Here is a 20276-nt window from a genome sequence, read left to right on the forward strand (position 1 = left end):
TTGTGCATTATATGTTTGAGGTGTTCAATTTCAGAAGGATGCACATAACTTAGAGTAACCAAAGTGAATAACAGCTAAAACATAAGATCTGGTGGAAAAAAAAAATTTAATGGGAAAAAAAATCCCTATTTGATGCAGCAGGTTTTATTTTGGAAAAGAGTTAATGTATTCAGTTTACATAATAAACCTCCATCACTCAGCTTTAACAGTTACTGCATTCCTCTGTTTTGGTTCACTGATTCCCTATTTTATGTATTATTATTTTTATATATTTTTAAAGTAAAATTTAAATACACTGAAATCCTCAAATCTTAGGCATACATTTTTGTTTCCAAATACATAGCAGATGTTTTCACTTAAAAATTGCCTCCAAAAAGAAGGTCAGTGTATATGTTAAACTTAAAAGTGAGAAACTTACCAATGTGCTAGACATCAAAACCAAATAAAACTTGACTTGATTTGTCTCTTATCAAGGCAAATTCTTTAAGAAAGCCACACACATTGACTCCCTAGCCATGAGAGACACAGTGCCTCCTGGTCAGCAAAACAAAGTACTTTGCCTACCTGAAATTTTCAAATAAAAGTTTAAAAGAATTTTAGAGAACTTTATGTATGTGTGCACAACTGTTTCCCATAAATGTAGAGAGCAGAGATGGATGATTTTGTTCCCCAGAGTTCACATGCAGAGTTGATGTTTATTTGTTTTACCTTGATTTTACAATGCCAGTTATTTGTGGCCTGTGCTGCTCTGGTTGCCTGGGGCCCATACTATACTAGTTATTGGGGCTTTAGAGTTAACACCCTGGGTGTCTGTTATGCAGAAATCAGCGTGCACACAATAAAATATAGGTATAAATGAGACCAGAAAGAATGAGTAGCTTATGAATTTAGAGTGAAGACTTAAGAATAGAACCAAGTCTCAAAGCATAGTAATATTTCCATGATTTAGGGCTGAATTAAGATTACAAACCTAATCCTTAACATTCTAAAGGATCCACCTGGACTCTTCCCCTTGTTGTAAAAATAGAAAGTGAGGGACTGGAGAAATGGCCTAAGAGCATTTGCTGCTCTTGTAGAAGACTACTGTTTAGTTCACAGGACCCCCACATCAGGTGGCTCAAAAACCACCTGTAATTCCTGTTTCAGGGCATGCCATGCTCTTCTCTGTCCTCTGTGGGCCCCTGTGTATACATGGTACATACACTCAGGCCCATACACATACACAAAAAAATTTAGAAACATAATTGTTTTTACAAAATAATACTTACATTTGTACCTTTTGCTACATGTCATTACATTCCCTTTTCTGGTTGATATGGGTTATGTGAGGGAGTATATACTTGTTACTCATTCTGACACTACTAAATAAAGAATAGTGCTTTACCAGTGACTGCTCACTAGGTGCAAAAGATGGACCATCTCTATGGTGAGTTCATTCCAGTCTATTAATTCTTAAATGACCCCAGTTTTATTATATGTCAGAATATAAAGTGCTTGAAAGAAACTAAAATAGTACCTGTTGGCAAAATCTAGGACCCTGGTTTATATGGTCAATTATAGAAGCATTTTCTTCTTGAGAGCCAGTGGTAATAGTAATGTGGACTAGGTTTCTTGTTCTAAAATTGAGTCCTTAAATTTGGAAATAAAAAGGTCACTTTGCCAGGTTCAGTGGCATGGGCCTGTAGTCCCAGTTCCACAGGAGGCTGAGGCAGGAAGATCCTTTGACCAAGGAATTCAAGGCCCAAGTGGAGACATAGCCAAACACCATTAATTTTTTAAAAGGCCTTATACTAGCATAGCCTGTCTTAATATACAGAAATCTTCTCATCAGATTTATGAGTAATATTTTGTTTTATAAATTTATGGCTCTGTGAATTGCAAGACCTTTATAACTTCACAAGTAAGTTATAAAAATGTCTGTAGGCCGACTCAGCTTTGCAGTCTACAAATAGAAGATGAATACACTTTTACCATTTCTATGTGTAGCATTTTGATAGGATTTTTTCCTTCCCAGATAAACATTCAAAACAAATCTTAAATAAAAATATAAATGTATTATGAAAACATCCATATTATAAACACAGTGTAAACTCTAACCCACCAGTGTGAATTCTCTTACTCATTAAAAATATCATATAGTCATATGTATATTCCACATTAAAATTCACTTTTATTCTCCCTGCCATTTAAATACAAGAGTGTGACATAGTAGTTTTCCCCTGCCCTACCCTCTTTTAAAACAAATGTTCAGCATATGTAAACTGGTCTTCTGATTTGGTCAGATGAAATGTACCCTCCGATAACTCTTGGGCTTTCTAACGTGATATTTGGTTCAGATTTCTCATTCGTTCACTTCAGTTGATTGGTCAAACACAGAGTGTAAAACCTGGATCTTGTTACTGTGCTTGTTCGCGGGAAGCTTGAGGAGCTCTGAAATGTTGTCTGGCTTCTCTGGCAATGATCTGTAAGGTTTTGCTGTGATTTCACCTTCAGAAAACATAGGCTCCAGAAGTACAGGCTCAGAAAATGCTTTTCTAAAATTCTCACTCTCTCTGTTTTGCCTTATGGACTCTTCTTCTTGGAAAATGTTCTTTACCTTCACCAACACAGCATTAACACAGACTGCCTGTATCAATAAAAAAAAATGTTGAAAAGTAATGTTTCTTTTTTAAGCTACTAACAGCCATAGATAAAAAGTCAATAACATGTTTAACATTGTTGTTAATCTACATAACCTAATTTGTTTTGTTTTTTGAGACAGGGCCTTTCTGTAGCCCCAACTGGCCTGGAACTTACTATGTCAACCAGGCTGGCCTCGAACTCACAGAGATCTGCCTGCTTCTGCCTCCCAAGTGCTGGGATTAAAGGCATGTGTCAGCACGCTGGGCCATATCTTAATTTTTTGAAAAGCCCTTCCTTTGAGGAAACATGGCAAGCAGTAGATTGATTCCTTATTCTAAATATGGAAAAAATGTTTAAATAATATGTTCAGGAAAAAAAAAAAACCTCAGAAATGAGAATTGCAACAAGTGTACTCATTAAACTTACTCTACACATTTACTAACGATGATAGTAATGCAGCCAACATTCCATGAACAAAATAGAACAACAAAATTCCATGAAACATAAGAGAACTGAAACCAGTTTATTTTATAGAAGAAATGCCTCAAGATGATATAATGGACAATATAAGTACTCTGAGAGTTTTCTTTCTCTTCTTCAGATTTCAAAGTTTTCTTATTGAACCTTTGTTGTAATCATTAATGCATTTTAATGGATTCCATTGTCATTTTCCATACATGCATATATTGTGCTTTAATCTTATCTACCCTCCCAACTGCTCTCCTACCTTCCTCTCACTTCACCCTCCTGCCACTCCCAGTAGTTCCTCTTCTAGTTTAGGTCCTTTTTAATCATTTTCCTTTCTTCCCAGGAGATAGAACACACTGTGCTTTTCTTTCTGTGTCAAGATTATTCTGCTACATGATATAGTCTTCCTCCTTGCCCCTCTTTGATTTTGCTTTTGTTAGAGCTTGCATTTTGTCTTAAATATGATGTGTTTTGAAAAATAGAGAGACTGAAGAGATGACTCAGGGCTTAAGAGCACTATATGTTCTTGCAGAGGACCTGGGTTCAATTCCCAGCACCCACATGGTGGTTAAGAACTGTCTGTAACTCCAGTTCTGGTGGAATCTGAGGCCCTCTACCGACCTCCGAGGGTATTGCATCACATGGGTCCACTTACATGCATGCAGACAAAACACTCATACACATAAAATAAAAAAATAAATGTTTAAAAAAGAAAAATAATGTTGCATGTATGGATGAAAAGAATGTGTATTGTGCTACTTGGATGGAATATTATGTAGCTAGTTGTTAAATCCATTGACCTATAGTGTTGATAACTTTTGTCAGGATGCTCTGTTGGTGACAGTAGGGAGACTGAAGTGACTCACTATTCTTGTATTGAACCTTTATGCTGCCTTCTATGTTATGTGGTATTTATTTACTAAGATTGAACAATCCAACTTTCAATGCATATATACTTATGACCATTATATCCCCTCAGTGGATTGTTCCTCTTACAGTTTGGATATGAAATGTCCCTACAGCTAAGACTAGTCCCCAGCTGATGGCCCTATTTTGGGAGGTGAGGTAATGTTAGGATATGGGACTACCTACAGGCAGTATTTGCTAGAGTATATTCTAGGTGCCTTAGCTTTCCCTGGCCCCCTCTTCCTTCCCCCTCTGCCTCTTGTCTGTTAGGAAATGAGCAGCTTCTGCCAGCTGCTTCTGCTGACATGTTGTTTCTGCCTCAGGTAGCCAGCCAGCCTTGGATGGAAATCTCTGACACCATGAGTCAAAATAAACCTTTCCTTTTCTTGAATTCTTTCAGTTATTTGTTACAGTGATGAAAAGCTGACTAGCTCAGTTCCCTTTATTAATATGTAGTGGTCTTTTTTGTCTTTTATGACCAACTTTAGTTTAAAATCTGTTTTGTTTGATATGAAGATAGATTCTCCTGCTTGCTTTCAGATTTAATATGCTTAGAATATCCTTTTCTGGTATTTCACTTTCAGTCAGTGTATGACTTTGACAAGTGATGTGAGTTTCTTGCAGGCAGCAATTTGTTGGGTCTTGTTTTGTAATCCAACCAAACATTCTGGGATTTCGTAGAGGTATAGGAGGAGAGTTGTATATGTATGTGTTTGTGTTAAGCATGTTCATATGTGTGTAGAGGCCAGAGGTTGATAATGGGTATCTTCCTCCATTACTCTTCACCTTATTTTTTGAGATAGGATAGCTCACCGAACCTGGAACTTATCAACTCAGCTAGGCTAGCTTGCAATAAGCCCAGGTAGCCATTCGTCTCCCCACCCCAACCCCCGTCAACCAGTGCTAAAGTTACAGATATGTGCTGGCATGCCTAACTTTAATGTAGGTTCAAGGGATCATCTCTGATCATTCTATTTGGAATTCTAAATCCCTCCTGCACTGGGAATATTTGGCAATTTTTCTACTATTGTTTCACTGGATAGGTTTGCTGTGATTTTTGTATTTAACTTGCCTCTTTCTGATTTTAATCAGAATACTGATTATAAATTTGATCTTCTAATCATATCCCCTAGTTACCATATATTTTATTTGTAGCCTCTTATTTATTCCAATTTACTGCTGTCTGAATGTAATAGTTTACTCTTTTTAAAGATTTAAAATTTTTATGTATATTGGGAGTGCTTGCATGTATTATGTGCACTATGCCTTAACTGGTGTTGACAGCTGCCATTTGGGTGATGAGAACTAAACCCAGGTTCTCTGCAAGAGCAGCAAGTTCTCTTAACTGCTGAGCCATCTCTCCAGCCTCAATTCATTCACTCTTGTCTTTGGTCTTTGATATGATTCCTTCCAGTTGATTTTGTGTATTGGTGAGACTTAACCAAGTTTTCCATTTGACTTACTGAGTTTTTTATTTTCTGGATTTGTTTGGTTCCTGTTAAGAATTGCCATTTCGTTGTTGAATAGCTCTTTCACAACTATATTGCCTTACTTATTTCATTCAGCTGCTCACTTGTATTCTCTTTGAAGTCACTGATCATTTTGAAAATCAATCTTTTTATTTCTTTGGCATCCGTGCACCTCAGTATCTTTGGATTCCTTACAAACTTTTGGAGGAGTCCTGTTTCCTTATTTTATTCCCACTGCTTGTGTTTCTACATTGAAATGCATGTATCTGTTAGTATGGGTATCTCTCCTGCTTGTATGTGAGGGGCATCTCATTAACAAGCCTTTTCTTGAGGGCTCTATCTCTAGTACCACTTAGATGAAAATAATTCACAATTGAAAAAACAAAACAAAATAACAAAAAAAACCTTGCAGGCATAGAAACACTGCAAACAAACAAAAATAGTAACAACACCAATAGCAATGGAAAAGAAAGAAGCAGAAATAATATAGAATTTAAAAGCTAAATGTGAAAGGAGAAAAGAAATTTTAAAATGACAAATTAGACACAAGCAAGAAAGAATAATGAAAAGGAAGAAAAAGGGCATTAAAAAATGCCTCCTATCTGAGATTCTTAGATCATCAGTAAGTTTCTCTATTGGTCCTCTAATATTAGAATCTGCTAAGTTTGAATAGTTGGAGGAAGGGGGGGACAGTGAGTTGTAGCCGAGGCCAGTTGGCATTCTTTGAAGCTCCCACTGAATAGGTTGGTTCTGTATACAGGCTGAGCCTTACTCTGTCCTGCATATCCTACTTTAGTTGGTCAAGGATATGTTGTCTGTGGCAGAGCTGTATTCACCTCCAAGGCCTTGTGCACTCCAAGGAGCCATATAGCCCCAGCAGTGGTATGGGGCTGGGCAGGCACACCCTCCCTCCAGAGGTCCTCTGCGAGCATGAATGAGAGGGGAACATGGTGAAGTTTGGTTCCACATGAGCCCAAACTGTCTTTGATAATATCTGGGCCAGGAAGATGCTTTCTTACTTAGATGCCTTCAGTCCCTGACCCCAAGGGGTTTGCAAATGTCTAAACCTAAGTGAATCTTCAAATGCCTGAGAGTGTGGGGAACAACCAGACCATTGAGCTTTGACTAGGGGAGGGGAGAGGGAGCCCTGAGGCAGCTGAACAAGCTGCTGGCATTGCTCTCAGCACTCTAGCCCAGTCCCTGTAGAAAGCCAGCTGTGACTGGTTTTGCTCCTTCCCATAAAGGGAGAGGCCACTGACCACTGTGCCCTCCACAGCTTGTACTGCCTGCTGTTTAAACTGCTCAGTGACTTTGTGACAGACCTGCCCCTTTTCCTTGACTGTCACAACTGTCTCTCACTTAGTCACTGTTGTAGTATCCTCAGGGCCTGAACTGTGATTGCCATGTGTTGTCTGAAATCCAGAGTAGTTTAGATCTTAACAATGTGTCCCTTCTAAAGGTGACTCCTGGTTATAGCTCTGAGAGATAGTGAACAATGAATTTCTTCTCTGCAGCTGGTGGGCCATGCAATCGCTTTCAGACCAAAAAAAGTGAAAAAAAAAAAAAAAAGTTTCAGACAAGGGCCCAAGGGTGTTAATACCTTTGTAAGTACCCCCTCACTGCCATCATATGCTCAGTTACAATCCCAAAAAGTGAAAAAAAAAAAAAAAGTTTCAGACAAGTAAAACTTGTAAGCACTGTGGGTTTCTCCCTCTGTGAAAACAGCCTGGTCCTATCACTGAGACTGCCTGCACTCTAACTTTTCTTGAACTCTGGCATGAATGCTGCCAGCTCAGCCCTGCTGGGAGCCAACACTGGAGTTTGGGATTGCTTCATAATTTTCTCTGAGCTGCCTTTTTGTTTCTCTTTGCCTTTCAGTTTTTCCTTCACTTCTGTCTTGATTCCTAAATCTCTTCTTTCTGTCCCCAGAATATAATTTCTCCTTTGTTGCCCTGACTCTTCTTACTTGCAGATTCCTGCAAAGGATACTTCTGTTCAACCGTCTTACTGTGGAAATTCTCAGATCAGTTCCTATGATGCTAGGTCCCACTCAGAAGGTCTTCTTGAAGAGGTAACAGCAAAAGGGTTGAAGCCTCAGCCTTGAAAAGCCTCAAATTCCTCCTGCTTTCCTTCTTCCTGTCTTCCCTGCCTCTCACTGTAAAATGCAGGAACACAGACGCTTCCCCTCATTTCCCTCGAATTTTGATCTGACACAGCCTCCATCTCCTGAGTGCTAGGATTTCAGGCTCTTACCACTCTGCCTGCTTTATGCAGTGCTAGAGACCGAACCAGGGCTTCCATGTATGCCAAGCAAATACTATACTGTACTAGGCTACATCCCAGCCCTCCTTGTACATTTTAGAATCAGCTAGTCAACTTACACACACACACACACACACACACACACACACACACACGCAGCCTACTTGGATTTTAATTGGGACTGCACTGAAGCTACAGACTGTGGAAAAGATTTGACTATTGTATCTTTCAATATGATAAAAATTAATAGTGTATAAGAACTACAGCAAAACATAAAGAGTAATTAAATAAGGCCAAAATAAATAGATGTGCCATGTTCATAAATCAGAAGAACTTATTCTAGCAGTTATCAAGGCATCTTATGGAGCTCCTGTAATCCACAGAGCGTAATGGGTACAAGAATAGGCAAACCAGTTAAACATATAGAGTTTATAAGCAGATTTACATATAAAAACATTTGACATGATAAAATGGGCATTCTAGACTTTTTCCTGATAATTGAGAGCAGATCAACTGGATACCCTAGGGAAAAGTGTTTGGCTCTTGCCTCATTCCAATTCCACATTATAGATTATAAATCTATAAGAGGAAGGCAAAAATAATGCAGCTCTTAGAATATAACAGATGAGAACGTTCTCATGACCTTGGGTATAGGTCATGATGTTTTAAAACAGAAAAAAAAATATAAAAAAGCATTAATAAGTTAAACTAGACTAAAATTACCTTCTGCATTAAAAGACTGCTATCAGAGTGAAAAGACAAGTCATAGGATAAAAAAGATATTTGCTTATATAAAATCAAAATAATATGCTGGAATATATTTTCAAAGCAAAATCGATAATGTAAAAAGTTGGCTCTCAGTAGAAAAATGAGACTAACAGAAATTCACAAATGAGGCTATCCAAATGCGAAGTTAATGTATGAAAAGGTAATCAATCTCATTAATAATCAAGGACATACAAATTATAATTACAAAGTTATAATACCCACATACAAAAATGGCTAAAATAGAAAATACTGACATTATAAGTACCACTGGTGACATACAGCAAGTTGGATTGTTATGATCTTCTCAGATATGTTTTATTTATTAAAAGCCATTTTAGAAACTGTTTTTGCAATATCTGTTAGAGATAAGTATATGTATATCCTATAACCCCATTTCAGCAAAAGATATGTACAAGGATATCTATGGCAACTTTATAACAACCCAAACTAGGAGCAATCTAAAATGACATCAGCAGTGAGTGGATAAGGAAATAGTGATATATCAATCACTAGAACACTATTTAGCAATGAAAATAAATTATTGCTGTAGACAAGTCATGAATCTCACAGTGATGATGCTGAGCAGAAGAAAATGCAAAAGAAAAAAAGTTGAACTGTCTGTGGAAGGACACATCAACATAGCAGCTGCCTTTCTAGGAGAGTGACAAGAGTGAGGCCTCTTTAGTGCGTGGTAATGTTTTGTTTATTTTAAATTTACTTATTTTATGTGTAAGAGTGTATTGCCTGTATGTATGTAAAGTGCACCCATGTCGTGCAATTGCCACAAAGTTCAGAGGAGGGCCTCTGATTCCTGTGAAACTGGCGATATGGACAGTTGTTACCTTGTTACCCACCATGTAGGTGCTGTGAATTAAACCTGGGTCCTCTGCAAGAGTAACCAGAACTCTTAACCACTGAGCCATCTCTCCAGCTCCAATGTTTTGTTTCTTAACTCGAGTAGAAATAGATCAATAAATTTTGTGATAATTTCATTGATATAGGACCTTTTCTACTTTTTTTTTTGGTCTTTTTGAAACAGTTTCCCTGTAGCCCCAGCTGTCCTGGATTCGCCATGGAGACCAGGCTGGCCTTGAACTCACAGAGCACAGAGATCCACCTGCCTCTGCCTCCCGAGTGCTAGAATTAAAGGCGTGCACCACCACGCCCAGCTTCTGCATTATATTTTAAAATAAAGAATAAATGACTATTGATTAGTGGGTGGAAGCACTTAAAATTGATAAAATCTTTTATATTATGCACAGCACTTGTAAGCAAAATGCGGTACCTATGTTTTCCAGTCATAGACCCACAACAGTGGAACACAGGACTACAGACAGCGAGTGAACAAATCAACTGTATAAATCAACCATTAAGCTGTTTTCACTAAAAATCTTCAAATAGTAATTAACTTTATAAAAATAATTTTAGTTATATAAGCAAATTGGATTTGGGTAAGATGATTTGGCTTGTCAGAAAAGCAAATATCTAATATGAAATTATTTTGCATAGCAAGAGAATGGCTTACCTTGGTTATGAAAAGCAACATTGAAGACAATAGCTGGTATTATATAGTGCCATCTTTAGCAATATATGAAACAAGTATATTCCTATATTCAAATGATTAACTTACCAAATAAATTAGTGCTGCGTAGGATGCATACATTATGCTAGTTAAAGCAGTTTTCACTGGAAAAGAAATTATTTCAAACAAAGAGCCCTTTTTGACCTGCAGAAACAGAAAAGACTTTATTAAAATGAAACTTTTCAATGTTAGGCTTACAATATTATTATGAGAATTTAATTTTTTTTACTAAAAACTATCTGTATTTTAACTCTCTGGGCTCTTTTCACACTGTGAAAGTATATTACTATAGTTTTTCTTTTTAAAAGAAGATGATTCCTATTACAAATCTGCACCGATCTTGCATTTCTGAAATCTAAACCAAAAAAATCACTTCAATTTTCACAACTTTGAACTGTCCTCACTGGGAGGCACTGCTGTGCATATACAAAATAGTCTTTTCTTTGTCCAAATCCATGTAACCATTCTTTACTAAATTATTCACAACGTCAATTAAGCAAACAGGCATCAAAATACTAAGCATTTCCTGGAGAGGAGATTAATGACCCACTTGGAAATGTTAATCATGGGATTGCTGAAGGTGGGACTTGACCGTAGATGATCATTAAGATTCAGGAACCACTCTAGGCTCATACCCAGCCTGCTGTTCTGAAGCACGGAGAGGGTTTGCACCAATAGTGAGTCTGTTGCTCACATGCTTCTAGTTTCTGGTAATAGGTGTTGCTGCCTCAAACATATCAGTATAACATATTCAGTTTAAGGGAATTATTCTTTCAGGCCCCCCTCTCCTGCTTTAAGCAGGCTATGGAATGAAGGCATTAGTAAAAACATTCCCTTCCCATCAACAGTGAAGTGGCAGTTAGCCATGCTCCTCTGAAGTAGAAGCCAAGCCGCTCAGTGGCTTCAATGAACTTCCAAATGGTACAGACTATAACTAATAGGCATATAAATGCACAGTAGATAGGGTACACTCTTTAGAACAGTGTGTACAGATCCATTTAAAAGTCACTTATAACATTGAGGGCTGGATCTGTAGCTCAGTCATAGAGCTCTTATCTAGCATGCACCAGGCCTGAGTTTATTCCCTAGCATCACCAAAAAAGAACCAAAACAACAATAAATTTAGCCAAGCATGGGGCATGCATGTGTAGTTCCAGCTATTTAGGAGGCTAACGCAGGAGGATTGCTTAAACCCAGGACCAGCTTTGGCAGCACAGTAAGACCTCATTTTGAAAAAGTTATTTGTAGTATTGAAAAAAAATCAAAATAGTAAATGACAGCAGAATGGTTAGGAAATTCTATCTACACGATGATATGTACAGCCTTTAAGAAGGTGATCTGAAGTCCACAAGATGACACGTTATTGAATAGACACTTCATTATGCAGCATCCTCTGCTATGAACTTTGTGAGCTGGTATGGGATCATTAAGATTCAGGAACCACTCTAGGCTCATACCCAGCCTGCTGTTCTGAAGCACGGAGAGGGTTTGCACCAATAGTGAGTCTGTTGCTCACATGCTTCTAGTTTCTGGTAATAGGTGTTGCTGCCTCAAACATATCAGTATAACATATTCAGTTTAAGGGAATTATTCTTTCAGGCCCCCCTCTCCTGCTTTAAGCAGGCTATGGAATGAAGGCATTAGTAAAAACATTCCCTTCCCATCAACAGTGAAGTGGCAGTTAGCCATGCTCCTCTGAAGTAGAAGCCAAGCCGCTCAGTGGCTTCAATGAACTTCCAAATGGTACAGACTATAACTAATAGGCATATAAATGCACAGTAGATAGGGTACACTCTTTAGAACAGTGTGTACAGATCCATTTAAAAGTCACTTATAACATTGAGGGCTGGATCTGTAGCTCAGTCATAGAGCTCTTATCTAGCATGCACCAGGCCTGAGTTTATTCCCTAGCATCACCAAAAAAGAACCAAAACAACAATAAATTTAGCCAAGCATGGGGCATGCATGTGTAGTTCCAGCTATTTAGGAGGCTAACGCAGGAGGATTGCTTAAACCCAGGACCAGCCTTCGCAGCATAGTAAGACCTCATTTTGAAAAAGTTATTTGTAGTATTGAAAAAAAATCAAAATAGTAAATGACAGCAGAATGGTTAGGAAATTCTATCTACACGATGATATGTACAGCCTTTAAGAAGGTGATCTGAAGTCCACAAGATGACACGTTATTGAATAGACACTTCATTATGTAGCATCCTCTGCTATGAACTTTGTGAGCTGGTATGGTAGCACAGACTACAGTCATGGCTACTCAGGAGACTGCGGGGAGAATTGCTTTAGCTCAGAAGTTGCAGACAACACAGTTGTGGCCTGACAACACAGGAAGACCCCATCTCAAGCTAACAACAACAAAAGCAAACTATATACTTTATAAACACCCATTTCATTCATTCAATCCTATGAATTTGGCATTCTTATTTTCCCCTTCCCACAAAGAGAGCAAAGAAAAGAGAGTTAGAGTTGACCAGCCTATGACAGTATAGCTGTTAATAGTAAAGTTGATTTAAACCAGGAGTTATATTCCAGGGCCCAAACTCCTAATCTGGTCAGTCAGCTGTGTTGCCAACACAGCTGTACTGCCTGGAATGCACTGCTCATGAAAGGCCACAGAGGGGACATGAAACTAGCTAATTTTTATATCAATGCTTTGCTGTGAAGACAAGAAAATGCATGTTAAGTACTTAGCAGAATGCCTGTGTACAGGAAGCAGTAAGTGACATGATAGATAGTAATATATGAGAAAGAGTAAAGTTAAAACTTGTATGCATAGCAAATGATTCAATTTCAAATACAAACAAGCCAACCTAATCTGTACTGTTGAAAGTCAAGAAAATGGACTCCTAACAGGGGTGAGATCAATGACCCAAAAGCAACATTTTCTAGACACCACTACCATAGATGGGTTCAGTTTCTCAAAAGTCAGTGAGCTGTACATCTAATGATTTATACACTAGTCTGTGTGTTGACAGAATTTTAAAAGAATTCTATCAATATTTTTATAAAAAATGCAGAACTAACTTTGCATAGAAAAAAATTGACAAAAATGCACCACAATTTTAATAGGGTTTTGTTTGAATACTACCTTGTATCATTAACTTTTCTAGAATGCTCATCATGTGCCAGCTTCTCTTCTAATGGAGTTACTGCATTGTCTCATTTTAATCACTAATAAGTCTATGAAGTAGGAACACAGGTGCAGAGAGATTAAAGTTTTGTCTTCTGTGTTTTCCAAGTTATCTTAAAAAGCATATGGTATCATGTAAGTGAAACAACTAAACTCTTAAGTGTGCTCAGTATCCTGCATGCTTGGCTTTGGCTGACTGCCGCCACTACTGAAGAACAAACTGTCCATCAGTGTTTCCCTGACTCTCGTAAGAGAGAACTATGGAATGCAGAAACCAAGAATGCTACCTAACCTCTTAGCTAAGAGTAAGGGGAGGGAGTGAGGTGGGAACTGTCTGCTTTTTTCTTCCTTTTCTTCAGGATGTACCAACTCCCAGATGTCAGCATAGGCAAGGGAAGTGTTAGACTACTGTCTCCATAAGAGAACCTGGAAAATTTTTGAGTTCCTGGCTTCAGTAAAGAATCTCCAGGAAATGAAGCAGGAGTTGCTTTTTCCTACTCCCTAGAAGTATCACCACAGCAGCATGCCTTTGAATCTGACTGTGAGGCTACAAGGAGCACATGAGTAAAGAACAAACATTCCAGGACAAGAAAAGCAGATACAGCTCTATAAGATGGCTCCTGGCAGATGAAAATTTTCGACTCATGAGTTTGTGAATATATGCATACATAGTGAGATGTATATTTGATAAATAGGAAGCCATACACAATAAAGTTAAAATGTTGCCAGAGAAGCAGCTTCTTGCAGTATATGGCAGTTAACACAGAGAGACCCACAACTGGTCAACCTGCAGAAACTGTGGAGTACTCTGCCCTAAATGGGACACCTATATCACACCCCCTTTTCCAAAGGCTCAGGGATCAGTGTGGAAGAGGAGTGGAAAGATTTTAGGAGCCAGAGGTGGTGGATGAATCCAAGGAAACTAACTGTGTTGTCTGGACACCATAGCGTAGTTGCACACATGAACTCACAGCACTTATGACAGCAGGCGCAAGACCTGTACAAACCCAAGTTAGACAAAAACCCATCATGGAGAGAGGAGGTAGGCAAGAAGTCCCAGCCCTAGCTGAGGATCTATTGGCAATTGATAGCTGCAGGCAGAGGGAGAATCAGTGTTTTTTAAGAGTGTGATGCCTGGTAGGTTGACCATGCTTCGAGGGATGGACACATACCCAAGAGCACTTAGGGAACACAAATTAGATTCTATAGACTTTAAAAATTAATAATAGAAGACATGAAGTTGGGGGGTAGTAAGGTAGGGGTCAAAATGGGGAGGGGGTCTGAATATAATCAAAATATGCTGCATGAACTTCTCTCTCTATATAGATATATATATGGCCTGCCTGAGAAATCATACTGTTGCTGTTTCAGTACATATTTCTTTCTCAAATCTAGTCCTTAATCTAAAGGTAATTAAAATGATTAGTTTCAAAATGAATTATGTGGATATTTGTTATACTTAATTAATTTTGTATATTGCCTAAGGGTTGCTGTTTTCACTATCTTAATGCTTTTAATAAATACTTTCTATTTCTGTAACAAGTCATCCTTAGAATTATGTGGATATTTGTTATACTTAACAATTAATTTTGTATATTGCCTAAGGGTTGCTGTTTTCATTATCTTAATGCTTTTAATAAATACTTTCTATTTCTGTAACAAGTCATCCTTACAGAAAATATATTTCCTCCAAAATATGTGGCTACTGGCAAGTAGCCATTTTTGTTTTATGACTCACAAGCAATGCATGCTTTTCACATTAAAAACCACTCTGCTTCATTTCTGCCTTGCTTTTAGTGGGAATATTGTATGCTAAAAACTGAAATAAATAAATAGGGAGAAATATGGAAAATGGGAGTCTTTATTTAGATTTCCTTAGTCTATCTAAATATTTTATCTTAGGTTTGTTATATTAATTTCATTTATTCACATATTTGAATTAAAAGTATCTTGATATCAATGGTGTGACAAATATGGTCTGTCCATATTTTTTAGTTTGGTTATGTTAACATGTACACTACATGCATACATTTGGACATGAAAAACATTTCAACCTTTAAACTTCTTTCATGTAACTGACTGCCTCATTTCATAAGAACCTGTGTTAATTTTATATTCACTAATAATAACATAAATCACAAGAAAGCCATGTATGAGCACTTGAGAAAATAAAGATTCAATTATACATAACCTTCAGGTTGGAGAATTACTAGGCCCAATTTTATGCTGCTCAAAACCACCTTGTTGTGGGTTATGAGGCGAGTCGGAGAGGAAGCTCTAACTCAGTGATTAATGAATAAATGTAAGAAATGCTGACCGCTGTTACTATACAGGTCCAGAAAGAAAAGGCTTTGCCTCTAAGTTTACATGCTCATGTCTTCACTTAATAACTTATAACACTCATGGTATAGGAAAGGCTCCTAGCAAGCAGTTCATGGTAAAGAAAATTTTCATTTTGTTTGACCCAGTGTTAGCATCTTGTGGAACACTATTCCTGGAAAGGTCAGATGTCCTAACCATTGGCCAACTTGGAGAAGTATGTCTTAGAGAGCTTCTCCTTTCTAGGAAATGTCCTCTTTTCCCAGGTCTGAACAATACCTAAGTTAGCCTTGGGGCAGGCCCATCAAGAATCCACCAAAGTTCCTGATATTTGTAAAATGTACACTTTAAACTCTCAACTGGAGAGTACCCTGAAGGTCTGGGAATGGAGTGAGGAAAAATCTGTATAGAAAGCTTCTCTTTCCAACCTGAAAAAAGAGCATGAGTTCACAGGGATGAAAGGAACATTCAGGCAGAGTAGGGGATGAGGGTCTCCTCCATTTTTGCATATGCATCACCCCGTGGTGTCCATACAAAGTAGAAAGTCATCTCAAATACATTTATAGGAATGGTCCCCAGGAAGAGCGCTTGGCTCTGGGGCCCCACACTGGTTGGCCTGCCAGAATCAACAGCTATGTCTGAGGCTGACATATCTTGGCTGAAGTCAGTATTTAAACTGATTACCTAGGTCACTGCAGCAAGAGCAGCTGCAGGCTCTGCTCAGCCAGGCAGCCTACAAGGCCATGCAGATGCACCATTCTGAAGTATTCAAGTTAGGGATGTCAGAATTCTCCACTCAGGGTTTTCCATTCATGAGGCTTTAACATCATTAGCTACTCTCCTATCAGTGCAGTCTCAGCTCCGCAGAATCCTGAGGAATGTGAGAAGCAACCTGACTCAGCATCCATTCATCCAGTCAGGTTCAAAAGAAGTTTATAACAAGATGGCCAGGGATGAGGCCAAACCCCAACCTCTGTGCTCAAGTCATGACAGGCAATTGGAGTTCTTTAGGTCATTTATGCCAATTGGATCTTGGAAAGCCCATATTTTATACATAGTTTAATATGCTAAAAAATATAGATATGCTCTATACCTGAATATGCATCCAGAAAGGCCCCGAGGTAGACTATCTTGGGGGCTCTTGGCCAGCATCCATTTTCTGACTATCCTAAGGACATCATTCATTACTGCATGCCACCTACTTTCTCACAGCCATGTTTGGACTCAAACATTATTTTAGCTATTGTCATTGTCCTGATGAAAAAGCTCCTCTCTTTCCATGATTTACAAGGAAGTAATCTGCTCACTGGTATTCTATTAATATGAGTTTGAGTATAACCATATAAATTGTTCCAGGGACAAAAAGACTCATCTTTTCATCATTATCACTCTCAGATCAGTGACCACTTGAAGAAGATACCTGGACATGGATCATGACATAAGATAGATTATAGGCCACCTACTTTCTCACAGCCATGTTTTCATAAAGTCATATCCTCCAGGCGCCACCTACTTTCTCACAGCCATGTTTTCATAAAGTCATATCCTCCAGGCGCCACCTACTTTCTCACAGCCATGTTTTCATAAAGTCATATCCTCCAGGCGCCACCTACTTTCTCACAGCCATGTTTTCATAAAGTCATACCCTCCAGGCACTCGGCACAGCATGTGCCTTTGAAGAGTAATTCCAGCTCTCACCCCTCTAAATTCTCTGCCACAAAGCTCCACCTGGCTGCAGGCAGCCTGAAAATTCCTGAAGGAATTCACACGGAATCTACACTGGGTTTATAATGTGGCTTCTCCATGCTGTGACTCTCAACACATTCTGACATCATGGATACACTCCATAGAACAATCCACTGACCTCTGCTACATTTCACCTCCCACACATCCTTCTGTTATACCTTTGACTCTCTGGGCCAATGTGTTTACATTCATACTTCTGTTTCTGTCCTCACTCAGCCTTCAGATTTGACCTGCATTGCTTTCTTCTGTGCTACAATTAGCTTCCTCTTAACGACTAGTCTCCTCTACCATAAGCACTGTATATCACTCAAGTGTTTTCCTCACCCCTAGCAAGCAAAGATCCTGGGATCTCTGACCCCAGACTCTTCTGTTTCCTTACCCCAACCACACAGAACTACATATGTTCCCCTAAAGAGCCGTATTCTCTCCTACTTCAGTATCTTTTGCTTGTTTCTTTGTTCTGAAACAGAGTCTCCCCTGCAGCCCCAGCTGGCCTGGAATTCACTAGGTAGACCAGGCTGGCCTGGATTTCAAAGAGATCTGCTGCTTCTGTCTCCTGAGTGCTGTGGTTAAAGGCACCACAATGCCCAGCTTACTTCAGTATCTTTAAAATTTTTTAAATTTATTTTAATTTTGTGTGTACGAGTGCTATGCCTGCATGTATGTAAGTGCACCTGTGTTGTGCAGTGCATTGCCCACACTGGACAGAAGAGGGTATCGGATCCCCTGGAACTGGTGTTATGGATGGTTGTTAGCTGCTGTGTGGGTGCTGGGATTCAAACCCAGGTCCTCTGCAATAACAACCAGTGCTCTTAACCACTGAGCCATCTCTTCAGCCCCTACTTCAGTATCTTAATATGGACTCATCCTGGAATAAGTCTCCTGGTACCTCACCGAGCTAATTCATCCACCTTCAAGTCTCATACAGAGTACTGTATTTTCTAGGAGCTTAGGGTGACCACTCTGGAATTACACACTTTTCAGTGCCTCCATGGTATACTTTGCTCCCTTTGATCATGAACCTACAACATCCTACTGACAGTGTTTGTCTATTAACCTATCAGCCCCATAGTCGGTAGGGCAAAGGTAAGATTGCTATGAATCCCTGGTACCTAAACCAGTGATTTTTAGATATCAGGTTTAATGACTACTTCCTTAATGAACAAAAAAATCAAATTACACTTCACTTACTTCCCCAAAGAACTTAGCCATCTTCTACGTGAAAGGGTAAAGGAAGTTAGTACAGCTGAAGGACAACTGGCTCCAGCAACATGGCAGGCTGAGCTACTGTGGAAACAGTCACACAACACTGAGAAATTCCGTATAAAATGAATCTCCTAAAACTTCATGTAGGGCTGAGCTTACAAAAAGAAAGAGAAATCCCATGCTAGGAACAAAGAGGGAGCAAGGAGCCAGAGTGGCAAGCATGTGTGCTTTTCTCTCAGGAACTCTGGGCTGTTCCTGGAAACGGAATGAGTTATACGACTAGATATGAGGCTTGGATGGACATGAGGTGAGGATGGGCTTTCCAGAGCTGCAGTTTCCCTGAAAGTGAGCTTCAAAGTACTGTAGTCACCAAAACAGAAGGCTGTTCTCCACCTGGGGCTAGAATTATCCACAAAGACTCAAAGCCCAAGCTTGTACCTTAGAAAGGGGTCTGGGTTTATTCAGTGTGATGCAGAAAAACCTAAACTGAGAAAACATAAAGACGGATCTCAGGTTGTAGAAAACTCCTCTCCAGGATAGTTCCACCACCAAATACAGAAGGGGATTTTTAGCTGCAGCTACAGGGAGCAATAATAGCCCCATGTTGTGCAATGCCCACGGAGGTCAGAAGAGGCTGTTGGATCCCCTGACTGGAGTTAGGACAGTTGTTAGCTGCTGTGTGGGTGCTGGGATTTGAACCTGGGTCTTCTTCAAGAACAACCAGTGTTCTTAACTGCTAAGCCATCTCTCCAGCCCCCACAGAAGGGGATTTTACAAAAAACAAAGAACCAAAAAACGAAGTTCCAGTTAAAACAAAGTTATAAAAGATACAGAAGTGATCTACTATGAGTATAATACAACATAGACCATCATACTTAGAAAAATTAGCAGCCCCCTAATACTTGAAAGAATAGTTATTAAAAATCCATATATAAATATGTTCAAAAAATCAAAAAGGTTTTAAAGGATAAAGCCCTCAAAGATTCTTTGAAAAGAGAAAAGAAACAGGACTTGTTTTCTTAGCTTTAAGGAAAGCATCAAACAGGACTCCTAGAAACCACTAATGTATCAGCTGGGCATGGTGGCACATACCTTTAATCCCAGGCAGAGGCAGGTGGATGGAGGCCAGCCTAGTCTACATAGTGAGTGCCAGGCCAGCTGGGGATACAGGGAGACCCTTTCTCAAAAAGACCAAAAAGAAAAAGGAAAGGAAAGAAAAGAAGAAAACAAAAGAAAGAAAAGAAAAATCACTAATGTAGGGCTGGAGAGATGCCCAATTTGGTAACATGCTTGCCACACAAGCATGAGGACCTGAGTTCGGGTTCTCTTGGGGTTCACTGGCCAGCCAGCCTAGCAAAGCAGGAAAGCTCCCAGGTTCAGTGAGAGACCCTTTCTCAATAAGGCAGAGAGTGAGTGAGGAAGACACCTGACCTCAACCTCTGACCTCCACATGCACGCACACATATGTTTGCACATCTCTACACACATATGCATACAAACATATGCATATGTATGCCACACACAGTAGGTCATTAATGTAATGTTTTATTTAAGGTATGCTTAATAGGTAAAGAAGTATTTAGACATAGCTATAATTTGAGATGCATCAAAAAGAGATAAAGAGAAGGAAAACATAGGGAAGATAAGAACACCTAAAGAATAAAATGAGAAGCTGGAGGTATAGCTCAGTTACAGAATGCTTGCCCAGCATGCACAAGACACTGGTTTCCATCCTCAACACTATAATAATAAAAAAAAAAAAAACAGAAAAAATATGCTTAATGAGC

At 39.0% G+C, this 20276-nt stretch overlaps 1 protein-coding gene across 1 annotated transcript in view; it reads right to left on the bottom strand.

The window, feature by feature from the left end:
- Positions 1–1522: 1522 nt before the first annotated feature.
- The window catches only part of Spata9 (spermatogenesis associated 9), a 42069-nt gene continuing 23315 nt past the window's right edge, over positions 1523–20276 (bottom strand). The window contains 2 exon segments of the mRNA XM_017796881.2: positions 1523–2626; positions 10126–10221. Coding sequence (XP_017652370.1) covers positions 2342–2626; positions 10126–10221 — 381 coding nt within the window. The 3' untranslated portion in view covers positions 1523–2341.

The sequence above is a fragment of the Nannospalax galili genome, unplaced genomic scaffold (genome assembly GCF_000622305.1).
Source record: "Nannospalax galili isolate Female #2095 unplaced genomic scaffold, S.galili_v1.0 scaffold393, whole genome shotgun sequence".
In the NCBI taxonomy this organism is placed as follows: Eukaryota; Metazoa; Chordata; class Mammalia; order Rodentia; family Spalacidae; genus Nannospalax; species Nannospalax galili.